At 37.5% G+C, this 23075-nt stretch overlaps 1 protein-coding gene and 1 long non-coding RNA gene across 3 annotated transcripts; one reads left to right on the plus strand and one right to left on the minus strand.

The window, feature by feature from the left end:
* Positions 1–2121: 2121 nt before the first annotated feature.
* LOC116189282 lies at positions 2122–3350 on the minus strand. The gene is made up of 3 exons (XR_004152372.1): positions 3211–3350; positions 3058–3139; positions 2122–2613 (listed from the first exon to the last, which is right to left on the minus strand). It is a non-coding gene; the product is annotated as an uncharacterized LOC116189282 (long non-coding RNA).
* A 9845-nt stretch (positions 3351–13195) lies between these two features.
* Positions 13196–21103, plus strand: LOC116188247 (cycloartenol Synthase). 2 transcript variants are annotated; one of them, XM_031517470.1, is made up of 19 exons: positions 13196–13350; positions 13529–13734; positions 14768–14953; positions 15176–15265; positions 15393–15587; positions 15671–15755; positions 16170–16336; positions 16498–16686; positions 17033–17146; positions 17825–17947; positions 18045–18167; positions 18245–18343; positions 18577–18633; positions 18926–18972; positions 19057–19200; positions 19588–19765; positions 20099–20179; positions 20369–20452; positions 20637–21103. In XM_031517470.1, the coding sequence occupies exons 2-19, from the start codon at positions 13537–13539 to the stop codon at positions 20748–20750; spliced, it is 2274 nt and encodes a 757-aa protein (XP_031373330.1). In that variant the 5' UTR covers positions 13196–13350; positions 13529–13536; the 3' UTR covers positions 20751–21103. The 2 variants fall into 2 exon arrangements, with proteins under 2 accessions (XP_031373330.1, XP_031373332.1); XM_031517472.1 differs by having other exon boundaries at positions 13240–13350; positions 13535–13734.
* Positions 21104–23075: the final 1972 nt, after the last annotated feature.

Genomic DNA, 23075 nt, shown 5'->3' on the forward strand with positions numbered 1-23075 from the left:
ATTTTTTGTCGGCTTTAGCTCAGAAGTTTGGGTTTAGGTTTTGGCGCTCGATTTCATGGGTTTCGAATTAAGGGGGAGCGTGTCTGATGGTGGGCCATCTTGGACCAATGTAATCTCTCCACGTGGACATCTATTTCCTTATCCGACGGTTATGGGCTTTGTTTCCCTTTCTCCTTCTCTCTCTATGATGGTTGATATTTACGAGATATTTATTTATATACTTTGGGCGAGTTTCGAAAAATTACTCTCCGTTCTAAAGTGAAAAACTTTCAAAATTATTTTGTTTGTAGCTAATCGTGTATTTTTCGTTAAGTTTTTCATTTATTTTCTATATGTTTTCTATTAGTCTTTCATTAATTTCTTAAAAAACAAAAAATAAATATCATTAGGAAAAAAAAAAGGAAACATATAAGGTGATAGAGATATCGCAACCTTACTTGGCGGTCGCTGGTTTCGGCACGACATCATCGGGATTTTTTACTTAAATTCTCTTTAAGACAAATTGACAAATCATGGAACTCCAAGGAGTTTGGCGTAGTGATAAGGAGGAGTTTAGCGTAGTGGTAAGGAGGAATTTAAATATTTATCCAATTTCGAATTTGAAATCCCTTGGAGTCACCGGCGCGCCTTTGACGTGATTATCCGTTCCGTGAGCCGCCGGGGGTTTACGGAGCCTCGAAAATTAATCGGGCGAAGCCTGAACACCTCGGATTAGTAAAAAAAAAAAGTCTTGGTGTGGTGACATATTAGGGGACCCCTACCACCATCCCCAGATCTTCTTTGAACAAATTTCTTTCCATTAAATTTGATTTTATTTTATTTTATTAAATTTGTGCTCTCTGAAACTATTTTGCATATTTTCAAAAATTTTAAATAAACAATTTCTAATAAATTATTAAAAGTTAACATAAGTTATCAATAGTTGTTGTAAACAAAATAATTTTGAAAAATACGTACTTTAATTTCTAATAATTAACTCATTTATTTATTGTTTATTTATAATATAATTTTTTTGCTCGAAATTTATAATATAATATTTTATGGAAAAGAGAATTGGATTCAAAATTCGAAAGTCTAAACTTTAAAGTGACCGGTACACATAAAAGTTCAGACGAATTCCCGCATATTCCTAGACATTACTTTTGTCCGCTCTAATCTGTAGTTCCAATTGCCAGTCAAAGGGGAACAAAAAATGAAGAAAAGCCTCCGATGACTAGGGTCGCGTATCAGAGATCGTATCGTTCCCTCCTAAAATGTTTTTCGGTATCGCATATTTTCAAATGGAATGTGGAAGTTCATTCCCAGCTCGTATGTTCATAGTCATAACCACAAGTGGAGTCTTCTGAGTATAGTTGTAAATCCTTCAATTGGTTACGGATTCTTCTCAAGTACAGGAGGGTCGCAATGTTCGTTGCTAGCACCCCTTCGACTAGCCCATCATGAATACTTGGTTGGTCGGCCTTGAGTTCGGCCCGTAATCGTCTCCAATAATCATAGTCTATGGCGGTGGATGGCAACCCCAGGCTCCGAGGGGCTAGTCATGTGGATAGATTAGATGGCTGTTCTAAGACTCAGCAAAGATTTCTCAATCTTTTTCCCATAGGCCCAATTGATTTCAGAAAATGTAAAAATTACAAGAAAATTTAAAATATGAAATCATTTTGCATGGATTATAGACTGAAAAATAAAATTATTATGTTAAGAAAATATATTGGATTATTATATAGGGAATATGGATGATAATATAACGCGTGATTTATTTTTACAAAGAATATGTGAATTCCACGATTATAATAACACAATAATAAGTATTTTGGTGATAAAAAATTTTCCAACGACAATGATGAAATTTTAACCCGAAAACGTGATGGTGGAGATTCATCTTATGTTCAAACTTCAAACAACGTAAAATTCGTTGCAGGAAAATCCATAAGATTACAACGAAACAGCTTTCGGTAATCTTGAAAAAGGAACAGCCTCAACTCAAACGTCTCTTGGGTGGTAAAGGGAAATGGGCAACTTTTTTCATCCACACGTTACCTTTTCATTTCGAAAAGCTTAGGGAGTATAATTCTGTAAGTTTGGACCACTGGAAGTTGACAAAGAGGCCAGAAAGGAAGCTCAAAGGTCGAGCAAGAGCCGAGACCGAACGTGATATCAAGGAATACGAACAATTTGACAGTGTTCTACAAAAGGAAACATTGATTTTCACAGGTCACATTCTGAATACGGCAGCTGCTACTACTAGTGCTGAACTGCTGATGCATAGAAGCCGAAACTTCACTGATAAAATGTCGAGTAATGCTGCAACCCCTACAAACATATCAGAGCACTGAATCATAATGCAACATAGTCTGCAACCAAGAGTAGCTTCCCCTCCCCGAACCTTTCCTGGGCGCGGCCACTCTTTTCTTCCCTAGGAACTGTCAGATGGAGCGCCTCATGATTTTAAGAATACAAATTAGGAGGAACAAAACTGACGATACAGTCGGCCAAATAAGGATAAGGAAGGGCTGCCTCTTCAGTACTCTCCCAAGGCCCAGATCGGAAAAAAATGTCTCCGTAGGCCGCATCAGTGATCATGCAGTTCCTATTGAATACTCCCATGATCTCCTGATTGAACGCAAACTCAATTAACGGGCAACCCAAAAATATGAAATTCTATGTACCGCAGAAGAGGAGGAAGTACATATATTCACCAAAATGCAACACACATCCTGTGTATCCTTGTATACATAGCAAGTTCGGATGGAATGGAAAAATTTGTAGCAGGAAAATGGCAAGGGGGAAGTAAGGGAAATTCCCGTCCTCCATGCGAGCGTTTATCAAGCAGCTAGCATCCCGGTGCAGAGGTCTCAGATCTCTCTTGCCCGAATCAATTAGATGAAAATTGCACTAAGAAATCGAGCTCGCAGACAAAGTTCCATAAGGAGATTGATTAAAAAAGAAACTTTCCCATGTCAGTTGGACAGACGTGATCGGGTTAGAAGCAAAAGAATTTCTACAAGTTTGAGAATAGTTACGACTACTTCATTCGGCATAAAGTTTATCACGCACCTGTCCAGCGTCGATAAGAGCAAGCATTGCCCGTGCAGCTATTTACTATATGTGACCTGTTGCCCTCGAGATTTGATTACACCTACATATTAAAACATCAAAAAAATCATCAATCAAATATTTTCTGATGTAAATTTACCAGTGACGCATTACTTTGAAGTACTTTCGACGAGCACATTACGGAGACCATCCACCAGAGAGCGACCTGTTTGGACAGCAGGAATTGGCAAGCTTTACGGAGAGAAGCACTACTGCTATAGCTCCTTCCAGCAGCCACCAGTCCTTTAATCCTGAACCACGTACATATATTCCAGTATTTACCGTTTAGAGGGAAGAAGGTCTTGTATCAAGAAAATGTGTATGAGATTGGAAAATCACGTATAATTCTCTTGAAGAATTTTCGGGTTATAGAATGAGAAGGTGGTGAGAATTGAGAGGTTGAGAGGTATTGTAACGGAGCTGAGGAATGTGATTGCGGTCCCATGTTATAATCTTCGGTTTACCAATCTAATAAGGTCTTCCTATTTTGTCCGTAGATGTTTCACTCGGTTTGAGGATTTTACTGCATATATGCCGGTATTCATTCTTCTCTTCTTCGAATCGACGCACTTTCCCAACATAAATGTTACTAAAAATAATATGTTAAATGCCTAAAAAAATACAAACTTTTCACATTTTATCAATTTTAGTATGAAAATTTTTTCTTGATCTAAAATGCACGAACTATCAATTTAATATCAATTTTAGCATGCCTCAACTTTTTTCGTTAATTTAAACGAGAATCTATGGTCACACCCTCCGATTGAGGTGGCTGAGGTCGCCGGTGACCTTATAGGGGCGGCGGTGGCGGTAGGTCCCGATGAGGCCCTCATTGCCCGAATTTGAAAAAAGAAAAAGTAAAATCGAGAAAAGAATGAAGGGACTAGGTGGTGAAACTCTCATCGTCGGCCACCATCCCCCTAATTGGAGTCATCGAAGACATTTGCCGTCATGGGGTAATCCTGATTGGGCAGGCAATAGTTGTCGTTGAGGCCCACCGATCGAAAAAATGGAAGTCGCGCTAACATTGATATAAAATTAATAATTTCTGTATTTTTAGGTCAAGAAAAAAATTCATGTTAAAATTTATGAAAACTTTGTGTGTTTTAGGCAATTAATCCAAAGATAATTGATTCATCCAAAATTTATGAATAATAAATGAGTGGGCTCAGCCTATCTAATGTTGTGACAAATGGGGCTTAAGTTGGCCCAGTCGTTAACGATTCTTCCTCATTTTCCTATTTATATTGGGTCCATTAAGCTGATAATATGCATTTCAGATAATTTTTCTTTCTTGTTTTACTAAAATCAGATACGTGCCACTAATAAGCATCAAGCTTAAAACCTCTTAGTTCATAAGCAAAAACCTATGCACTACACATCTTTCTTCTGTGCCATTTCTTTTAATCTGCTCAGCATGACGTGCACGATAAAAGAATACACCTGTATGAGCAAAATAATAGAATTTCAAATTCTTTGCAAGTCATTCTCAATTCTCATGAAGGTGCGATAATCTTTTAATTGATTTCCGGTTAATGGAGTTTAGATTATCTAATTTAATTTGATAAAGAATAGATAGACAAAAAGGGAAAGACAGTTGAAGGTTGAAAGGCCACCATAAGTTATAGTCTAAAACAGATAGAAAATGAAGTAACTGAATAGTGAAGTGCCATAAATTAGAGACTAAATTATTTACGAGGAACATTTAACCAATTTTAATATGAGTGTACCTTATCAAACCTTCTTACAAAATGTCCATCCCTAAGAATGAAAATGGGAACTCAACCATTGTGGATGCTCCAAATAGAGCCTACTAGAGATAGGTGGCATAGTCGTTTAGAGTGCGACAACTCTCTTGAAGATTTCTAGAAGATTTTTTGACGGAAAAATAAAGTCTATAAAATTTTTAAATATAAGCAGATTGGTCGGTGAATCTCATTTTATCGTTTTCTATTGGTGTTCGTAAATTAAACATATGCTCTCTTAGATTTAACCTAAGAGAGCATATTATGTCATTTGATTTATCTATTATGTCCTTAGTTCAAAAAAAAAAAGGATATTAGTAATTCATGGACCAAAACTACGTAAAATTCTGCGGTTCCCATGAATGTATCCGACCATTTATAAGTATAAAAATATCATATTAAACTTTTTGTATAAAAGCCACTAAAATAAAAATAATCTAACGACTATAATTCTCTGTTTGGATTCAGAGTTGAATTTTAAAATCTTACTTTAACTTAATTCTACCCACAACAAAATAAAATAACTCATACAAAATCAAAGTGTGTGTCCCATTTATACCACTTTTTTTTTTTCAAAATCAAAATCACATAACTCATATAAAGTTAAAGAGTGGGCCCCATACATAACCATTTATACCACTCTTTTTCAAAATCAAAATCTGATTTTAAAATGTTACTTACAAACCAAACGCAGCATAAGCTAACCAATACAGCATTTTTTTACAATTTTTCAGAACATGTAACCCAGTCATCGTTGCGTATTCAAGTTTCACTCGAGACTTCATGCACAACCAGCAAGTAATTATTAACTAATACTTCGTGAGGGCTCATAATTTTGAACCGATTATATTAACAGTATATACAACTGTACACTGAAGAAAGCAGAATATACAACTCTACCCTGAAGAAAGCAATCAAATTAAGATTTATGTTTGTTAATAAGTGGAATTAATTAAAGATTTCGGTGTTTCATACAATTATTATCGTAGGGCATGCCATGGACTTCTTTTCCGTCTTATATGACGACTATCCATGCATGGACCTCAAGTTTGTGATTAACTAGATTTGTTGGTTCATCTTTGTATAGGATGCGACTATGTATATATATGGTGGCTGAAGATCAGTACCATCATTTGCGAGATCTAATGGGCGCAAATATCAAAATATGTATAAGTCCTCGTCTGTGAGACGGAAGGAAATTTTATGATCCTACGAGGGCACCATGTTTGCCACTCCTTGCACCCACTGCAGTGCAAAAAGAACCGAAAATCGAATCACTCCGTTCATACCGTTCCATATTGAACCCATAAAAAAAGAAAGAACCAAACTAATCTATTTCAAAAAATATTTGCTTTGCAATCTCCAAAGACATTTCGGTTTCCAAATTACAAGAACTATAATTAATCGTACCATCCCAAATTTATAAATATATACAATTATTAGATACTTATACAATCCTTTTACAAGCTTATCTCCAGTAGTATTCAATTTCTATTAGCTATATTCCCTGGAGCGGATATATATAATTGGTTAATTTCTATTTATGACAATCACACATTTATTCTGCTATTTATAAGTCATTTATGTTTAATAGAGAAATCCATAAGATACTTGACATATACTTCATTCTTAAAGAGTTGAGGATATGAGTGACGAAGTATTCTGGTACAAATTTCTTTGAACTATTCGCAGTCGTAGAAATCTTAGCTGGATACTATCATTTCGGATAGACCGTTACCTCCATTTGTATCAATGATCAGTATAGAGATACTAATGAAGATGGAGTAGTGAGTCGCATGCTATTCGATATCTTATATTGAAACAGACATGTGGATACTATAAATATAAGTGAGTCAAACTGTGATGCATAAATAATATTCACGTGGTACTTTACTGTTATCAATGAATATTATCTAGATCATATTAGTGTATACAGTCCTTAGACCTGCGATGGCACAGTTATCTCATACATGGATAACTAAGATTTGCTCCTGCTTATATACTTATACTAAGTATGGGTATCCGATAGACAGTAGTCTTAGTTAGTTGTGTATGGATATAGATGTCCAGTTGAGATGAGATTCATTGATTTGAGTAAACTGAGAAATATCCTATGGGTTTGAGTTATAATCTTGATCAGAAAATCCTTGGCCAAGGTGAATGGTCTGAAGTATAAAAGAGTTTCTAGTTGAAGTTTTTTTTTTGGCTAAATAAAAGGCTAGGTCGGGTTATTAGTCGTTGTAACTGTTCCAACTAAGAGAACCTAACCGTCACGTATCAGGTAATAGAGGTATCACAACCTTACTTGGCGGTCGCTGGTTTCGACACGACATAATCGGGATTTTGTACTTAAGATGAATTGAAAAATCCTGATGTGGTGACAGATTAGGGGACCCCTGCCACCATCCCTACATCTTCTTTGAACAAATTCCTTTCCATTTAATTTGATTTGATTTTATCAAATTTGTGCTCTCTGAAATTATTTTGTATCTTTTCAAAAAATTTAAATAAACAATTTCTAATAAATTATTAAAAGTTAACATAAGTTATCAATAGTTGTTGTAAACAAAATAATTTTGAAAAATACGTACTTTAATTTCTAATAATTAACTCATTTATTTATTGGTTATTTATAACATAATTTTTTTTGCTCGAAATCTATAATATAATATCTTATGGAAAATAGAATTGGATTCAAAATTCGAAATTCTAAACTCTAAAGTGACAGGTACACATAAAAGTTCAGACGAATTCCCGCATATTCCCAGACATTACTTTTGTCCGCTCTAATCTGTAGCTCCAATTGCCAGTCAAAGCCCAAAAAAAAAGGGAAAAAAATGAAGAAAAGCCTCCGATGACCAAGTTCGCGTATCAGAGATCGTATCGTTCCTTCCCAAAATGTTTTTCAGTATCGCATATTTTCAAATGGCATGTGGAAGTTCATTCCCAGCTCGTATGCTTATAGTCGTAACCACAAGTGGAATCTTATGAGTATAGTCGTAAATCCCTCAATTGGATACAGATTCTTCTCAAGTACGGGAGGGTCGCAATGTTCGTTGCGAGCACTCCTTCGACTAGCCCATCATGAATACTTGGTTGGTCGGCCTTGAGTTCAGCCCGTAATCGGCTCTAAGCAAGCCATTAATCATAGTCTATGGCAGTGGATGGCAACCCCAGGTTCCGAGGGGCTAGTCATGTGGATAGATAGATGGCTGTTCTAAGCTCAGCAAAGATTTCTCAATCTTTTTCCCATAGGCCCAATTGATTTCAGAAAATGTAAAAGTTACAAGAAAATTTTTAAATATGAAATCATTTTGCATGGATTATAGATTGAAAAATAAGATTATTATGTTAAGAAAATATATTGGATTATTATATAGGGAATATGGATGATAATATAACATATGATTTATTTTTTCAAAGAATATGTAAATTCCATGATTATAATATCACAATAACAAGTATTTTGGTGATAAAAAAAGGGTAAATTGCACCGGTGGTCTAAAATATTTTACAAATGTTTCATAATGGTCCAAAAAGTTTTTTTCGCTACATGATGGTACAAAATGTTTCAAAATTGTTTCATGATGGTACAAACCGTCAACTCGAGCTGATGCCGTTAACATTTTGCTGACGTGGCACGTCCTATGTGTCACTTTTGTTACATGGGACCAATCATAGTGCGCCACGTCATTTAAGACAAAATAAAATTTTAAAAAGTCCAAAAAAATACAAAAAAATACCAAAAAAAGAGTAAAAATTTTGATAAAAAATAAAAAATATTTTAAAATATTGAAAATTATGAAAATTATTTTTTAAAAATTTTAATTTTTTTAATTTTTTTTAAAAAAATATAAAAAATACAAAAAAAGAGTAAAAATTTTGAAAAAAAAAAAGAGTAAAACTTTTGAGAAAAAGAGGAAAAGGGGGAGAAAAAAGAAAAAAATAGGGGAAAAGGGGGAAAAGGGGAAAAGGGGAAAAAAAGGGAAGGGGGGGAAAAAGAGAAAAAAGACAAAAAAGAGGAAAAAGGGAGAAAAAAGAAAAAAAAGGAGGGGAAAAGGGGAAAAGGGGAAAAGGAGGGGGAAAAAAGGGAAGGAGGGGGAAAGGAGGGGGAAAGGGGGAAAGAAGGGGAGAAAAAGGGAAAAGGGAAGAGGAAAAGGAGGGAAAGGGGAAGAGGAAAAGGAGGGAAAAGGGAAGACGAAAAGGGGCACTTTTTAAAAAGAAAAAAGGAGGGAAAAAGGAGGGAAAAAGGGAAAAGGGGAAAAAGAAGGGGAAATTTTTAAATTTTTAAAAGAATTTTTTTTCTAAATTTTACTCTTTTTGTATTTTTATATTTTTTATATTTTTTAAAAAAATTTTAAAAAATTTTAAAAAATTTAAAATTTTAAAAATAATTTTAAAATTTTCAATATTTTAAAATATTTTTTATTTTTTTTCAAAATTTTTACTCTTTTTTTTCGTTTTTTTTAAATTATTTTTTGTATTTTTTTGGACTTTTTAAAATTTTATTTTGTCTGAAATGACGTGGCGCACTATAATTGGTTTCACGTAACAAAAGTGACGTATAGGAAGCATCACGTCAGCAAAATGTTAACGGCATCAGCTCGAGTTGACGGTTTGTACTATCATGAAACAACTTTGAAACATTTTGTACTATCATGTAACGAAAAAAACTTTTTGGACCATCATGAAACATTTGTAAAACATTTTTAACCACCGGTGCAATTTACCCTAAAAAAATTTCCAACCACAACGATGAAATTTTAACCCGAAAACGTGATGGTGGAGATTCATCTTATGTTCGAACTTCAAACAATGTAAAATTCTTTGCAGTAAAATCCATAAGATTACAACGAAACAGCTTTCAGTAATCTTGAAAGAGGAACAGCCTCAACTCAAACGTCTCTTGGGTGGTGAAGGGAAATGGGCAACTATTTTCATCCACCCTTTACCTTTTCATTTCGAAAAGCTTAAGGAGTATAATTCTGTAAGTTTGGGACCACTGGAAGTTGACAAAGAGGCCAGCAAGGAAGCTCAAAAGTCGAGCCGAGACCGAACATGATATCAAGGAATACGAACAATTGACAGTGCTCTACAAAAAGAAACATTGATTTTCACAGGTCACATTCTGAATACGGTGGCTGCTACTTCTAGTGCTGATGCATAGAAGCCGAAACTTCACTGATAAAATGTCGAGTAGTGCTGCGACCCCTACAAACATATCAGAGCACCGAATCATAATGCAACATAGTCTGCAAACAAGAGTAGGTTACGCTTCCCGAACCTTTCCTGGGCACGGCCACTCTTTTCTTCCCTAGGAACTGTCAGATGGAGCACCTCGTGATTTTACGAATACAAATTAGGAGGAACAAAACCGACGATACAGTCGGCCAAATAAGGATAAGGAAGGGCTGCCTGTTCAGTACTCTCCCAAGGCCCAGATCGGAAAAAAAGGTCTCTGTAGGCCGCATCAGTGATCTATGGCTACACCCTCCGGTTGAGGTGGCCGAGGTCACCGGCGACCTTATATGGGCGGCAGTGGGCCCCGCCCTCATTGCCCGAATTTGAAAAAAGAAAAAGTAAAATCGAGGAAAGAATGAAACGGATTAGTGGTGGAAGTCTCATCGTCGGCGATCATCCCCTAGTTGGAGTCGTCGGTGACCTTTGTTGTCATGTCCAACCCTGATTGGGTAGACAGTAGTTGACATTGAGGCTCACCGATCGAAAAAATGGAAGTTGTTCTAATATTTATATCAAATTGATAATTTTTCTATTTTTAGGTAAAAAAAAATTCATACTAGGATTTATAAAATGTGATTAATCCAAAAATAATTGATTCATCCAAAATTTATGAATAATAAATGAGTGGGCTCAACCTATCTAATGTTGTGAAAAATGGGGCTTAGGTTGGCCCAGTATTTAACACAGAGGAGGAAGGGAGAGCTGCAAAGGCTTCACAGGGGAAGCTTGGGGAAGGCAGTAGCGGGCACCAGCAGCTCAGCAAGTCAGCAGTGACAAGCTCAGGGAGTTCGGGGGCAAAACAGTAGCAGCTCGAGGGGAGCTCAGGTAGGTGCGACTATGGTACCAAGGGAAGAAGAAAGAGTGAAGAAGCTTGGGAGAAAGGCAGCACAATAGTTCAGCAGCTCGGGACAACCGTGAGCAGCACCATGGAGCCCGGGGGAGACTCAATGAAGCGGTCCAAGCAAGTCTGGTCTGCTCTCCTTTTTTTTTTTTTTTTTGCAGACCCGACAAAAGGGATAAGAAGAGAAAGAGAGCTGGAGTGCGTGAAGGAGCTAGAGAGAAATCTGGAGAAGCTGCCCTTGAAGTGAAGTTTGCGTGGAAGAAGAGGAAGGGCAGACGAAGAAGTGACAACAGATGTGATGAGCTGTTGATGGGAACGAACAGGGAGGTGGCTTGCAATCTTTCTTTCCTAACCATAAATGAAAAAAGGAAAAGCAAGGATGGAAGGGTGGTGCGATGGCGATGGTCTGCTGCTGCTAGGAGAAAGAAGATGGCGTGGGGAAGAAGAGGAAGAGGGGAAAGGGTGGCTTGTATTCGATCTTGTTCAGCTGAAGCAGAAGGAAGAGAGCTGTGACTAGCAACTCATGGAGATGACATGAGCATTTGAAATTTTTATGAACTACTTATGAACGTTTCGGTCTATCGGATATATTTCCTTGATCCTTACACGAGTTAGGCATATCCTCGTAAAATTTGAAGATTGTTCGACCTCAGGAAGTACCCGAAATAATTTTTCTTCAATAGCTAGCCAAAACTGAGAAATTTGGTTCTGATTTGTGAGAAAATCTTCAATTTTGTACTAATCTAGTCTAAAACATATCTTATTTATTTATTTATTTATTTATGAATCTTCAGTGACGTTGATCATGCTTGAAAATACGAAGAACTGAATTTTTTTTATGAATTTTCTCCCTCGATTGGCAGAATTTGTCTCGATTTAACAGTTTCGTGGATGGTATGCTAAAAAATTCATAACTCTTTTTTCGTGTTGAATCTTGAGACGAGTGACCTCTCAAATCAAACCTAACTCAATTTCCAGGAAACACCCTTTTAGGTTCAAGATTGATCATGATATGATCCATTGAATCCCATGCTGAGCTGCTATATTCATTGTTTGGACACCCCAGCTCCCACGAATTTTATCTCTTTACTCGAATGGACTATTGATGTGATTTTTGCATTGAAATATTCCCGATTCATCAAATCTTGATAAAAAAAATACCAAACTTGGCTCTGGGGTTCATGAAGGTAGTCGTACTCACCGAAGAAAATAATACAGAGATGTGGGTTCCTCTTCCCCCAATACTTACGGTTCAAATATTAATAATTCGCGTCTTACTATTTGGGATCAACTCCACGGGGATGTTTAGAATCCCATATTCGATACCTTCTAATGGCCTGGTAAGCCGATGTTGAATAGCGCTACAAGAGCTGATTTCTGTTAACCCGAGATCGGATGCTTGTTTGGTCTCTCCGGTTACCCTCTATGCTCAAGGTGGAAACCTTGAGGTCTACTCTGTCGTCATGCCTAGGGATTGTCTGGTTGACCATGTTAATCCGGTTGTGAATAGCAACCCAGGCTTTGCCTGGCTGTCTTTAGTCGAGATTGGGGTCGTGGTCAGAATTACTGTTATTGTTCTCCCCAAGAGTTAGTGAACCAAAAATAGAGTGCTGACACGGCCGATTTATTAGATAAAATAGGATCAACAAATTATCGATTGTCAGCATGTTGCTCCTATGCATCTGATATGTGGTGATCTATGTAAAAATAGGAAAAAGGGGAAGGCATGGAGGATTAAAAAAAAAGCCATCAGGAAATAAACTTTGTCGCCCATAGAAAAGTTTCAAACCTTGGGCACACACACATCCTACTGGAAAAACAAAAAAGATGCCCCAGTTTTCTTGTAGCTAGTTGAAAATAAATGGAGTCGAATATGTCTTTGTTGCGGACTAAAAAGTCATTTATAACTTGTTTTGTTTACAAATATAATTTTAAAATTATAATTTTAATCTAATTTTATTCACATTAAAATAAAATAATTCATATAAAGTCAAATAGTGAGTCCTATTTATATCATTTTTTTTTTATAACAAAATAAATAACTCATACAAAATTAAATAGTAAACTCTATTTATACCATTTTTTTTAAAATTAAAATTTAATTTTAAAATCTTACTTTAAAATCAAATACAACATTAATCGTGAATCTACATCCTACGGCCATCTGGCTTTTATAATTATATATAGGCGTAGATTCCTTTTGAAAATTTGGTCATCTGCCAGCTGTAACCTCATTGCTGGCTCGTGTACGTTTCAAAATTCTCCCCACAACTTTTCTTGATCAAAATTAAATTGAAAATTGAAAATAAAAATATTAAAGCAATCTCTCTCACTCTCTCTCTCCCACAAATAAGCCACCGATTCATCGATCATCTCTCTCCCACTCCCCTCTCTCTCTCTCCCTGTCGGATTGAAGTTGTCACGCCGGTGAGAGCTTCCGCCGGAATGGCTTTTTTTTTTTTGCCCCCGATCAATGCAATGCGACGAGAGGAGGAGCACCTCTGCCTCCGTTCCGTTCATCTCGACTTTCCGTTTGTGCTGTTTCGTCTTTCCCCGGAAAGTGACGTGGGGTGTGATTGTAACTGCATTTTCCGATTTTGAGCAGCGACAGGGATGTGGAGGCTGAAAATCGCCGAAGGAGCTGATCCGTGGCTGCGGAGCGTGAACGGCCACGTCGGTCGGCAGATTTGGGAGTTCGATCCCAATGGCGGAACTCCTGAGGAGCTCCAGAGGATCGAGAACGCCCGCGAGAACTTCTCCATGCACCGTTTCAAGAAGAAGCACAGCTCCGATTTGTTGATGAGGATTCAGGTAGGCTCGGTAGCTTTGAAAGAGATATGAAATGTTAGCGTTTGCTTTTCGCGACTGATTAACCGCTGGAAGTAAATTACCGAGCGAGCCTGCGATCGAGCTTATCGTTTCTGGCTGTCTCGATTCATATGATTCGCTCTTTCAGAGTTTTTCTCCCGTAGGCGCTAATTCAATGACTGGTTACCGAATAACTTTGCTCGCAAGCTGTTAAAATTTTGTTTTGAATAATCAATTCGGAGGATGACTTTGCTGTTTAGATAAAGAAAAAATATGAAATGGAATTGGAACGGACAAGCTGTTGAATATGGAGTACATATATTTCCGTGGGGAAAGCTCTCCCTGGGTGGGCATTGGATAGTGACATTGCCACAGTATGTGTGAGCAGAGTCCCTGGCATGAACTTAGACATCTCGCTGCTACTTTAGTGACTCAAAGTTTTGTCCTTGATTTGATGAATAAGACTAAATGTTCAGTAAAATTATCTATTTCGTCTCTTTTCGACTACCATTTACTTTGGTGGATGTTCTTTTCCTTTTCGTTTCTAGTTGTCAACTTACTATAGGAATTGTTTTGTCAGATTGTGCCCTATTTGAATATGATCATTTTGAAGCAGGGTAATTAATTTGGTCGCTGATTCCGCTGAATATCTCCTATTTTTGAAAGCCTCCGTAGGTGATCTTACCAAATTTTGCTTTACATAGCATTGAGCTGCTAAGGGTAAAAGGTTCCTCTTTTCCTTCATCATTATGATGAAGTGCTTGTAGAGCATCCACCTTTTTGACAGTATCATGGTTTTTAAGGAAAAGATGAATGTCATTTCCAATTCTTGTGATTTAATATTTTCAATGAGCTGTTGGTCTTGCTCTGATTTTGTTAATCACTCGTAGTCTGAAATCTTTAGCAAGCTATTTATCTTGTTTTGATCTTTGTCACATAGATAAGTGAGAAATGCACCATGATGTAGGTGTAGTCTTTATGTGTCTCATCAGTGCTTTCAATTTTTGATCGTTTATTTCCTCTTCCCTAAATGCAGTTTTCAAAAGAGAATTCAGGAAGAACTGTTCTACCACAAGTTAAGGTTCTAGATACAGAAGAAATGACAGAGGATACTGTGACGCAGACATTAAAAAGAGCTATAGATTTCCACTCAACTATCCAGGCACATGATGGACATTGGCCTGGGGATTATGGAGGTCCTATGTTTCTAATGCCTGGCTTGGTAAGCACTCATATCATTTCTATTCTCATTCATCGAAGGTTGAGTGATAACCAGAAAGACTTAACTTACCCGAGTTATTGATTTTCTCTAGAGCTGATGTGCAAGATTCTGCTCTTAAAGTCTATGGAATTTAAGACTTTTACATTATGCATGAGTGTTAAGAGGAATCAAATTACGAGAGTAATTCTTAAACTAGGCGCTTAATTATTTTCCATGGAACAGATGATAACCCTTTCTATTACCGGAGCACTAAATGCTGTCTTATCAGAGCACCATAAACAAGAGATGCGGCGTTATCTGTACAATCATCAGGTAATGAATTTTTAGATATTCTATGATCTGCATTGATGTGCTCTTTTGAATCCTTTTATCTTATATTTTACTATCATTTTTTCTTAGATTTTTGTTGGAAATTCAATTACATGATCTATGATTTCAGAATGAAGACGGTGGGTGGGGTTTACACATCGAGGGGCCAAGTACCATGTTTGGCTCTGTCTTGAACTATGTCACACTTAGGTTACTTGGAGAAGGACCTGATGATGGAGATGGGGCTATGGCGAGAGGGAGAAAATGGATCCATGAGCATGGCAGTGCTACAGCAATCACGTCATGGGGCAAGATGTGGCTTTCAGTTTAGATCCTAACCCTCATTCTTCTTTTCTCTGAGATAACTTTTGAGTTTTATTCTAATGTCAAAATGCTCTGCCTCTGCAGGTGCTTGGAGCTTTTGAATGGTCTGGGAACAACCCACTGCCCCCTGAGATATGGCTTCTTCCTTACACGCTTCCATTCCATCCAGGTATGTTAATGTCTTTTATTAGTTTGGGCTAATGTAGATATAAATGTTGTCAATATATGTATGTCCTGGCATTGACATTGGAAGTTCTTCATTATCCTTGACGTGCATAATGGTAGGAGCTGGTTATAGATTAGGATACGCAAGTTATATTCTTGGGTATTTTTGCAGACCAAGAGAAGCAATATTTAGATTTCTGATTTTTGGATGGCATCTCTCATGAAGTTTAGGTCATAGAATGTCGAATTATGGGGTTTCCTGCTTGTTGCTAAATGAATTTATAGAAAAAAATTCATAAACTGATCAAAGAAGAACTTGGGTTTATTTCTTTCTGGTAGTCACTTGCCAACTTATCTACAAATTCATCTTTATACAATTTGGTCTAGACGAGACGATTTTGATTTCAAAGCATTGCAGGAAGGATGTGGTGCCACTGCCGGATGGTTTATTTGCCAATGTCATACTTATATGGAAAGAGGTTTGTTGGTCCTATCACCCCGACAGTCTTGTCTTTGAGAAAGGAACTGTATACGGTCCCTTATCATGAAATTGATTGGGATGAAGCACGGAATTTATGCGCAAAGGTTGGTTAATACTCTGACCTGTAAGTGGCTAAATTTTTGGTGAAATTAATTAACAGAGTTCTCACCTAACAATTAAGCTACATGTGCAATTCTAGATATCATTCTGTGTTGCAGTTGTGCTCCATCCAAAATGTATCAGATATATTGATGGATTTTTGCAGGAAGACTTGTACTATCCTCATCCATTGGTGCAAGATCTACTTTGGGCAACTCTCCATAGGTTCGCAGAGCCCATTTTGTTGCGGTGGCCAGGGAAAAAATTGAGAGAAAGGGCTCTTCGCACAGCAATGGAGCACATACATTATGAAGATGAAAATACTCATTATATCTGCATAGGTCCAGTTAACAAGGTACTTGTCTGCTGACTATTTTTTCCTTGTCACTCATAGAGTTCATATTTCTCTTTTTTAAGGATGAATTATGGGAGCAATAGCAACTCTTGAGTTCGATTACAGTCAAAATGGCAGTGTATGACTTATATGGAAAAAGATATGGACTTTTGAACTGCAATGGATTTTTGAAATCATATGAACGATGTGCTGCATTAGTTCAAATTTAGGAAAGGCAAGATGATTAGTTGACTCTTGACACTGTACTGACCATAAATAGTCCTCCTGGAGCCTAGATGATGACAACCGTTTTGAATATTATGTGCTACTATTATTATACTAACTGGCTCATGTTTACGATATTCAGGTGCTAAATATGCTTTGTTGTTGGGTGGAAGATCCAAACTCAGAGGCTTTTAAGTTGCATCTCCCAAGGATTAAAGATTATCTCTGGGTTGCCGAAGATGGCATGAAAATGCAGGTAATGGTTTGGCAGGACTTTTTCTGGATTTCATCAAGAGTTGCATTGATTTCCTTGTGGCATCTTTTATTGACTTCGGTAGAATATCACTGACTTCTAAGTTGACTAGGGCACTTTGGGCCCTGGGGTTACGAGGGCTGCTGATGGACCGTTATGGTAGATAAAGTGAAGTTATGTTTATTAGGTGATGCGAGCATTTGCGGGTTGGCTTAAATCTAGCCGCAAATGCCTGTGCAAGGACATGTGCCCATGAAGCTTGCAGTGTGACATGGTAGATGACTTCAGAGTGTTGGTTTTTTCATTAAAATCTGTTCCTATTAAAAAAAAAAAGCACAAAAAAGCCAGATCAGCGAGGTCCTTTTATTTATCTGTCTGTAAAGGATCAGGTGCAACTCTTATCTCATTCACTTTTGGACAGTTTTATGGGGGGTCTACATTCTATATGTTGGACGAGGTTGTCTTTTCCAATTTGCTTTTCTGGAAAGCTGGAGAATGAACAAAAATTTAGTTCCCGCTTTTGATTAGTGGAACTCTTTCAGTGCTATTTGAATGAGTTATAACTAAGGATCTCTTGTTCTATTCTTTTTGTGTTTCATGCGATCGGATAAGCATTTGGTATGTCTGCCCCTTCACTTTCCTTAGTTTTTTGTTGACCAAAGTGGCTATGGTTTTCTGCAGGGTTATAATGGAAGTCAGCTCTGGGACACAGCATTTTCTGCTCAAGCAATTATTGCAACCAACCTTACTGAAGAGTTTGGTCCAACTTTAGAAAAGGCACACATGTTCATAAAAAATTCCCAGGTGATCTTGTTTTCTTCATTGCCAGTTGGCGAAGAGGATTTTGTTTTCTCGGCTCACTAGTGTCCTATTTTGACAAATTTTCCTATTTGATTTGAAGGTTCTAGATGACTGCCCAGGTGATCTTGATTTTTGGTATCGGCATATCTCCAAAGGTGCATGGCCTTTCTCGACTGCTGATCACGGGTGGCCCATTTCTGACTGCACAGCAGAAGGACTGAAAGTAAGAGAAATTTCAAAAGAGTTCTGCATTTTTTTTTCCGTTCATATTGTTTATATTCTGCTTTCTTTTTCTTACAGGCCGTGCTGTTATTGTCGAAAATCCCATCAGAGATAGTTGGAGAGCCATTAGAAGCTAAGCGGTTATATGATGCTGTAAATGTGATCCTATCCTTGCAGGTAAGCTGGTTATTTGAAAAGCAAAGTTGCTTAGATCTACTCTTGTTGATAAGTTTTGCTGCTTGTTTACTTTCTGACAAGGGTCTTCATGGTTTTTATAATGTCTGTACATACATGTGTGTGTTAGTATAGCCCTTGTGTTAGATGCTAGCCACACTGTTAATGGTATCTGAATTTACGAGGTCTTTTTCTCTGCATACTCATCTGTAATTTTCTTGTGTCCCATTCCACAGAACAATGATGGTGGCTATGCAACTTATGAGTTGACAAGATCCTACAGTTGGTTGGAGGTAACTGTTTCTCCTGGTGGTGCACATAATATGTCCATAATGACATCTGTATAGATCAGGTTTTGTTGGACGATTTTTCAGCTTTCATGCTATATTACCAGTTTTAGGTGGCATAAGGAGTGATCTATTCCTGACATCCAAAACTATTTCACTTCTTCAGAGTTCTAAAAGCTCTATTATCTTTATACCATTGCATTACATGCACGAATCATGGTTCTGTGAAATATGCATCTTATACTCCAGTTTTCGTCATGGACTTTGATTGAGAAGCTTTTCGTTATCTCCTTTTCAGTATATCAACCCTGCTGAAACTTTTGGAGACATCGTTATTGATTACCCGTAAGATGCACAATCTGGATCTGAAGTATGTGTTGTTGGTTGTTTAAACAAGCTTCTAATTTATTAACTGCTATGTTTCTTCAGTTATGTCGAATGCACATCAGCTGCAATTCAAGCTCTTACATCATTTAAGAAACTATATCCTGGTCATCGGCGGGAAGAAGTAGAGCATTGCATTGACAGAGCTGCGAAGTTCATTGAAAAGATACAAAAATCAGATGGCTCATGGTTCGTCTTCCTTTCCAAATCACACCTCTCCAGCTTCGATAGAAAAGGAAAAGATTTAGGAAATAATTGAAAAATGTTAACAAGTCCCTCGGATGTTTTCATCCATGATATTGCTCATCATTTCAAAGCCATGTTCGGAATGAAGGAATGAACAGAAAATATAATGAGATTACCATATTCTTAGCTTGGCAAGGCACTTTTCAATTTTCTAGAATCTCATTCTCTCCATTCTGGCACATTGAATGGGCCATTTCATTCCTGACATGACATTAAAGTATTTGGTTGTGTTTTACCAAGATCTCGGTGATTGATTCCTTTATCCGAGTCTCCTCCATAGTTGTTGCTATTCATTGTAATATGCTTTGAGGAAACTTACAATTTAAACAGGTATGGCTCCTGGGGAGTTTGCTTCACCTATGGTACGTGGTTCGGGATTAAAGGACTGGTGGCTGCTGGAAGGAGCTATGGCAGTAGTGCTTCTCTCTGTAAAGCTTGCGAATTCCTGCTGTCCAAACAGGTCGCTTCTGGTGGATGGGGAGAGAGTTACCTTTCATGCCAAGACAAGGTCTCAACTTGTTCTTTGTACTAACTGAGTGCACATACAAGATGAACATCTAAGAAACTCATTTCACATGTTAATAAAATCGAGTAGAAGTAACATTAGCATATCACAGAATGAAAGTTCGGGCGCTTAAATTCAAGTGAAAATGGGAAGAACTCTTTGGTGATAGTCTAGATGAGTTTGTTTATCCTTTCAGTTGATGTGCACATTTACTCATTGCTTTATTTTATTTTTTGGACATGAACTTGATGAAAGTACTTACAAGTAATGTGTCACTGGTAAATTTACCTCAGGAAATATTTGACTGGAGATTCTTTTGATGTTTTTAATATGAAGGTGTATTCAAATCTTGAGGGCAACAGGTCACATGTAGTAAATACTGCGTGGGCAATGCTTGCTCTTATCGATGCTGGACAGGTGCGTGATAAACTTTACACCGAATGAAGTAATTGTAACTGTTCTCAAACTTGTATAAGTTGTTTTACTCCTAACACTACCTAACTGACGTCCGTCCAACTGACATGGGAAAGGCTTTCTTTATCGATCTCCTTATGAACTTTGTCTGCGGGTTTGATTTCTTAGTGCAACTTTTATCTCAATGACTAGGCTGAGAGAGATCCGAGACCTCTGCACCGAGCTGCTAGATGCTTGATAAACGCTCAAATGGAGGATGGGGATTTCCCTCAGGAGGTAAGATTATAACAATTCCCCCTTGCCATTTTTCTGCTACAATTTGTTCCATCCAAACTTGCCATACATAGGATGTGGCATTTTGGTGAATACATGTACTTCCTCCTCTTCTGCGGTACATAGAATTTCATATTTTCAAAGGAAGTTTCCTGTGACAGTGTTAATTGAGTTTCCGTTCAATCAGGAAATAATGGGAGTATTCAACCGGAACTGCATGATCACTTATGCGGCCTACAGAAACATTTTCCCGATCTGGGCTTTGGGAGAGTACCGATGTCGGGTTCTGCAGGCTCGCTGAAAGGGCAGCCCTTCTCCGTCCTTAATAGGCCGATTGTATTGTCTGTTTTGTTTCTAGTTTGTTTTTGTAAAATCATGAGGTGTTCCATCTGACATTTCCTAGGAAAGAAAAGAGTGGCCGTCCAAGAAAGGTTCGGGAAGGGTGAGCGACTCTTGGTCGAGTATGTTGCATTATAACAGAATGCTCTGATATGTTTGTAGGGGTCGCAACGCTACTCGATATTTAATCAATGAAGTTTCTGCTTCTATGCATCAGCATCAGAAGTAGCAGCTGCCTCATTCAGAATATGACGTGTGAGAGGGAGTGTTATATATGTTCTCTTTCTTAGAACGCTCTGTTGTTCCTTGATATCAGATTCGGTCTCTTCCAGTCTTGCTCGATCTTTGAGATTCCTTTCTGGCCTCTATGTCGATTCTGGCCCATACTTTGTATCATACTACATAAGCGTTTCGAAATGAAAAAAAAGCCATCATATTTATCGCTGATGACCCCATTTTCCTTCACCAGCGATGGGCCTTTTGAGTAGATGCTGTTATAAGATTCCTGGAAGTAGAACTGGCAATACTTTACACGATATAGATACGACACGGAGTTAAAACGGGTTTGGATTGGACATTTTGATAATCGATCTAAACGGGTCTAATCCATTTAAACACGGTTAATAAGCGTGTCTTATTGGGTTGAATCTGTGTAACTTGATTATACACGATTAAACCTGTTTATTTAAATATATTTAATCGTGTTACTATAATCGTGTAACCTGTTAATCTGTTTATATATTTGGATTTACCAAAATATGTTTATGTAATCCTAATGTTATAAGTCCTTAACCTAATTTCTTTTCATTTCTTTCACTCAATTCAATACTATACAACCGAACTTTCACTGCTGTTTCTACTCCTCTACTACCTTCTTTCAGATTTCATCTGCGATTTGATTTCCTTCTTATCATCCATCAATGATGAAGTGATGCTTCTTCGCTCTCATTACTCTCCTCTCCGTGCACCTCGCATTGTCTGCAGATCTGCCTCATATTTCGCCCTTCCCTACTCCCAAGCTCGCCACCGACTCCACTCTCACCCTCTCCCCTTCGAAGCCCACTACTTCGCCGACTCCCACTCCTGCCAATACGCCTCATGACTCGATCTTATACTCGCCGTCGCTGCCTCTCTCGAATGCGGGTCCCGCCTCTTCCCCCGTCTACATCCCCCTCCCCTCCATCTCAATCTTCGTGTTAACGTGTTTGGGTAAACGAGTTAATCGGATAAATAGGTCGTGTTAAGTGTCCGGGTAACCGGGTTGATAAGATAAACAAGTCGTGTTAACATGTCCAAATAATGGTTATAATCGTACCGTGTATACGTGTACCTATTATGACACGTTTCGATAAACGGATTTAAACGTGTTTAAACGGGTTGACACGGATATAAACGTGTCGTGTACGGGTTTCCAAAATCTGACCTGTTTAATAATCGTGTCGTGTACGGGTTATGACTTCGATGACACGAACTCGTTTAGACACAAACTCGTTTAGACACGATACGTATAAACACGATACGACACGATACGAATTGTCACTCCTACCTGAAAGTTTAAAATATATGGAAGGGCCAAGAAATCTGAGCCTTGAATCTTGATTCGGCCATCGGCCTACCAACAACGAGGAAGATCGATGGCCTGTTCAGGGCCGAGAATGGGCTGAACTTGAGGACGACTATCCAAGTATTTTTGAGTATGGGCTAGTCGACTGGGTGCTAGCCGAATATCAAGCCCCTTGAAATTTTTTGCGGTTGGCTTTTGCATCTGACAGTAGATGGCAGCTGTTTTGATATGTTACTGAAACAATCCTTGGATTCGTGGAATAGAAAAGTTAATGCTCTGATATGTTATAAATGTCGTGTCAATTTTAATTACTATGATAATTATTAATAATATAGTAACAACTTGTCCATTTAATTTGTTTGTCAAATGTATTTCAATGGCATGGTCAATTTATATGGATGGATTTACCATTTATAACTCTATTTAAATTGAAATGGGGTAATTAAGTTAATATAATATATGGAGATATTTACCATTTATAACTCCATTTAATAGATTATTCCGCTCTTCAAGGAGAAAGATGCAAGCCCCGTACTTAAATATAATTGGGTAATTAACTTAATATAATATATGAATATATTACCATTTGTAATTCTATTTAATAGAGTGAGAGTCTAATATATGCATATATTTACCATTTATAACTCTATTTAAATTGAAATGGGGTAATTAAGTTAATATAATATATGGAGATATTTACCATTTATAACTCCATTTAATAGA

The sequence above is a fragment of the Punica granatum genome, chromosome 8, assembly GCF_007655135.1.
Source record: "Punica granatum isolate Tunisia-2019 chromosome 8, ASM765513v2, whole genome shotgun sequence".
Classification (NCBI taxonomy): Eukaryota; Viridiplantae; Streptophyta; class Magnoliopsida; order Myrtales; family Lythraceae; genus Punica; species Punica granatum.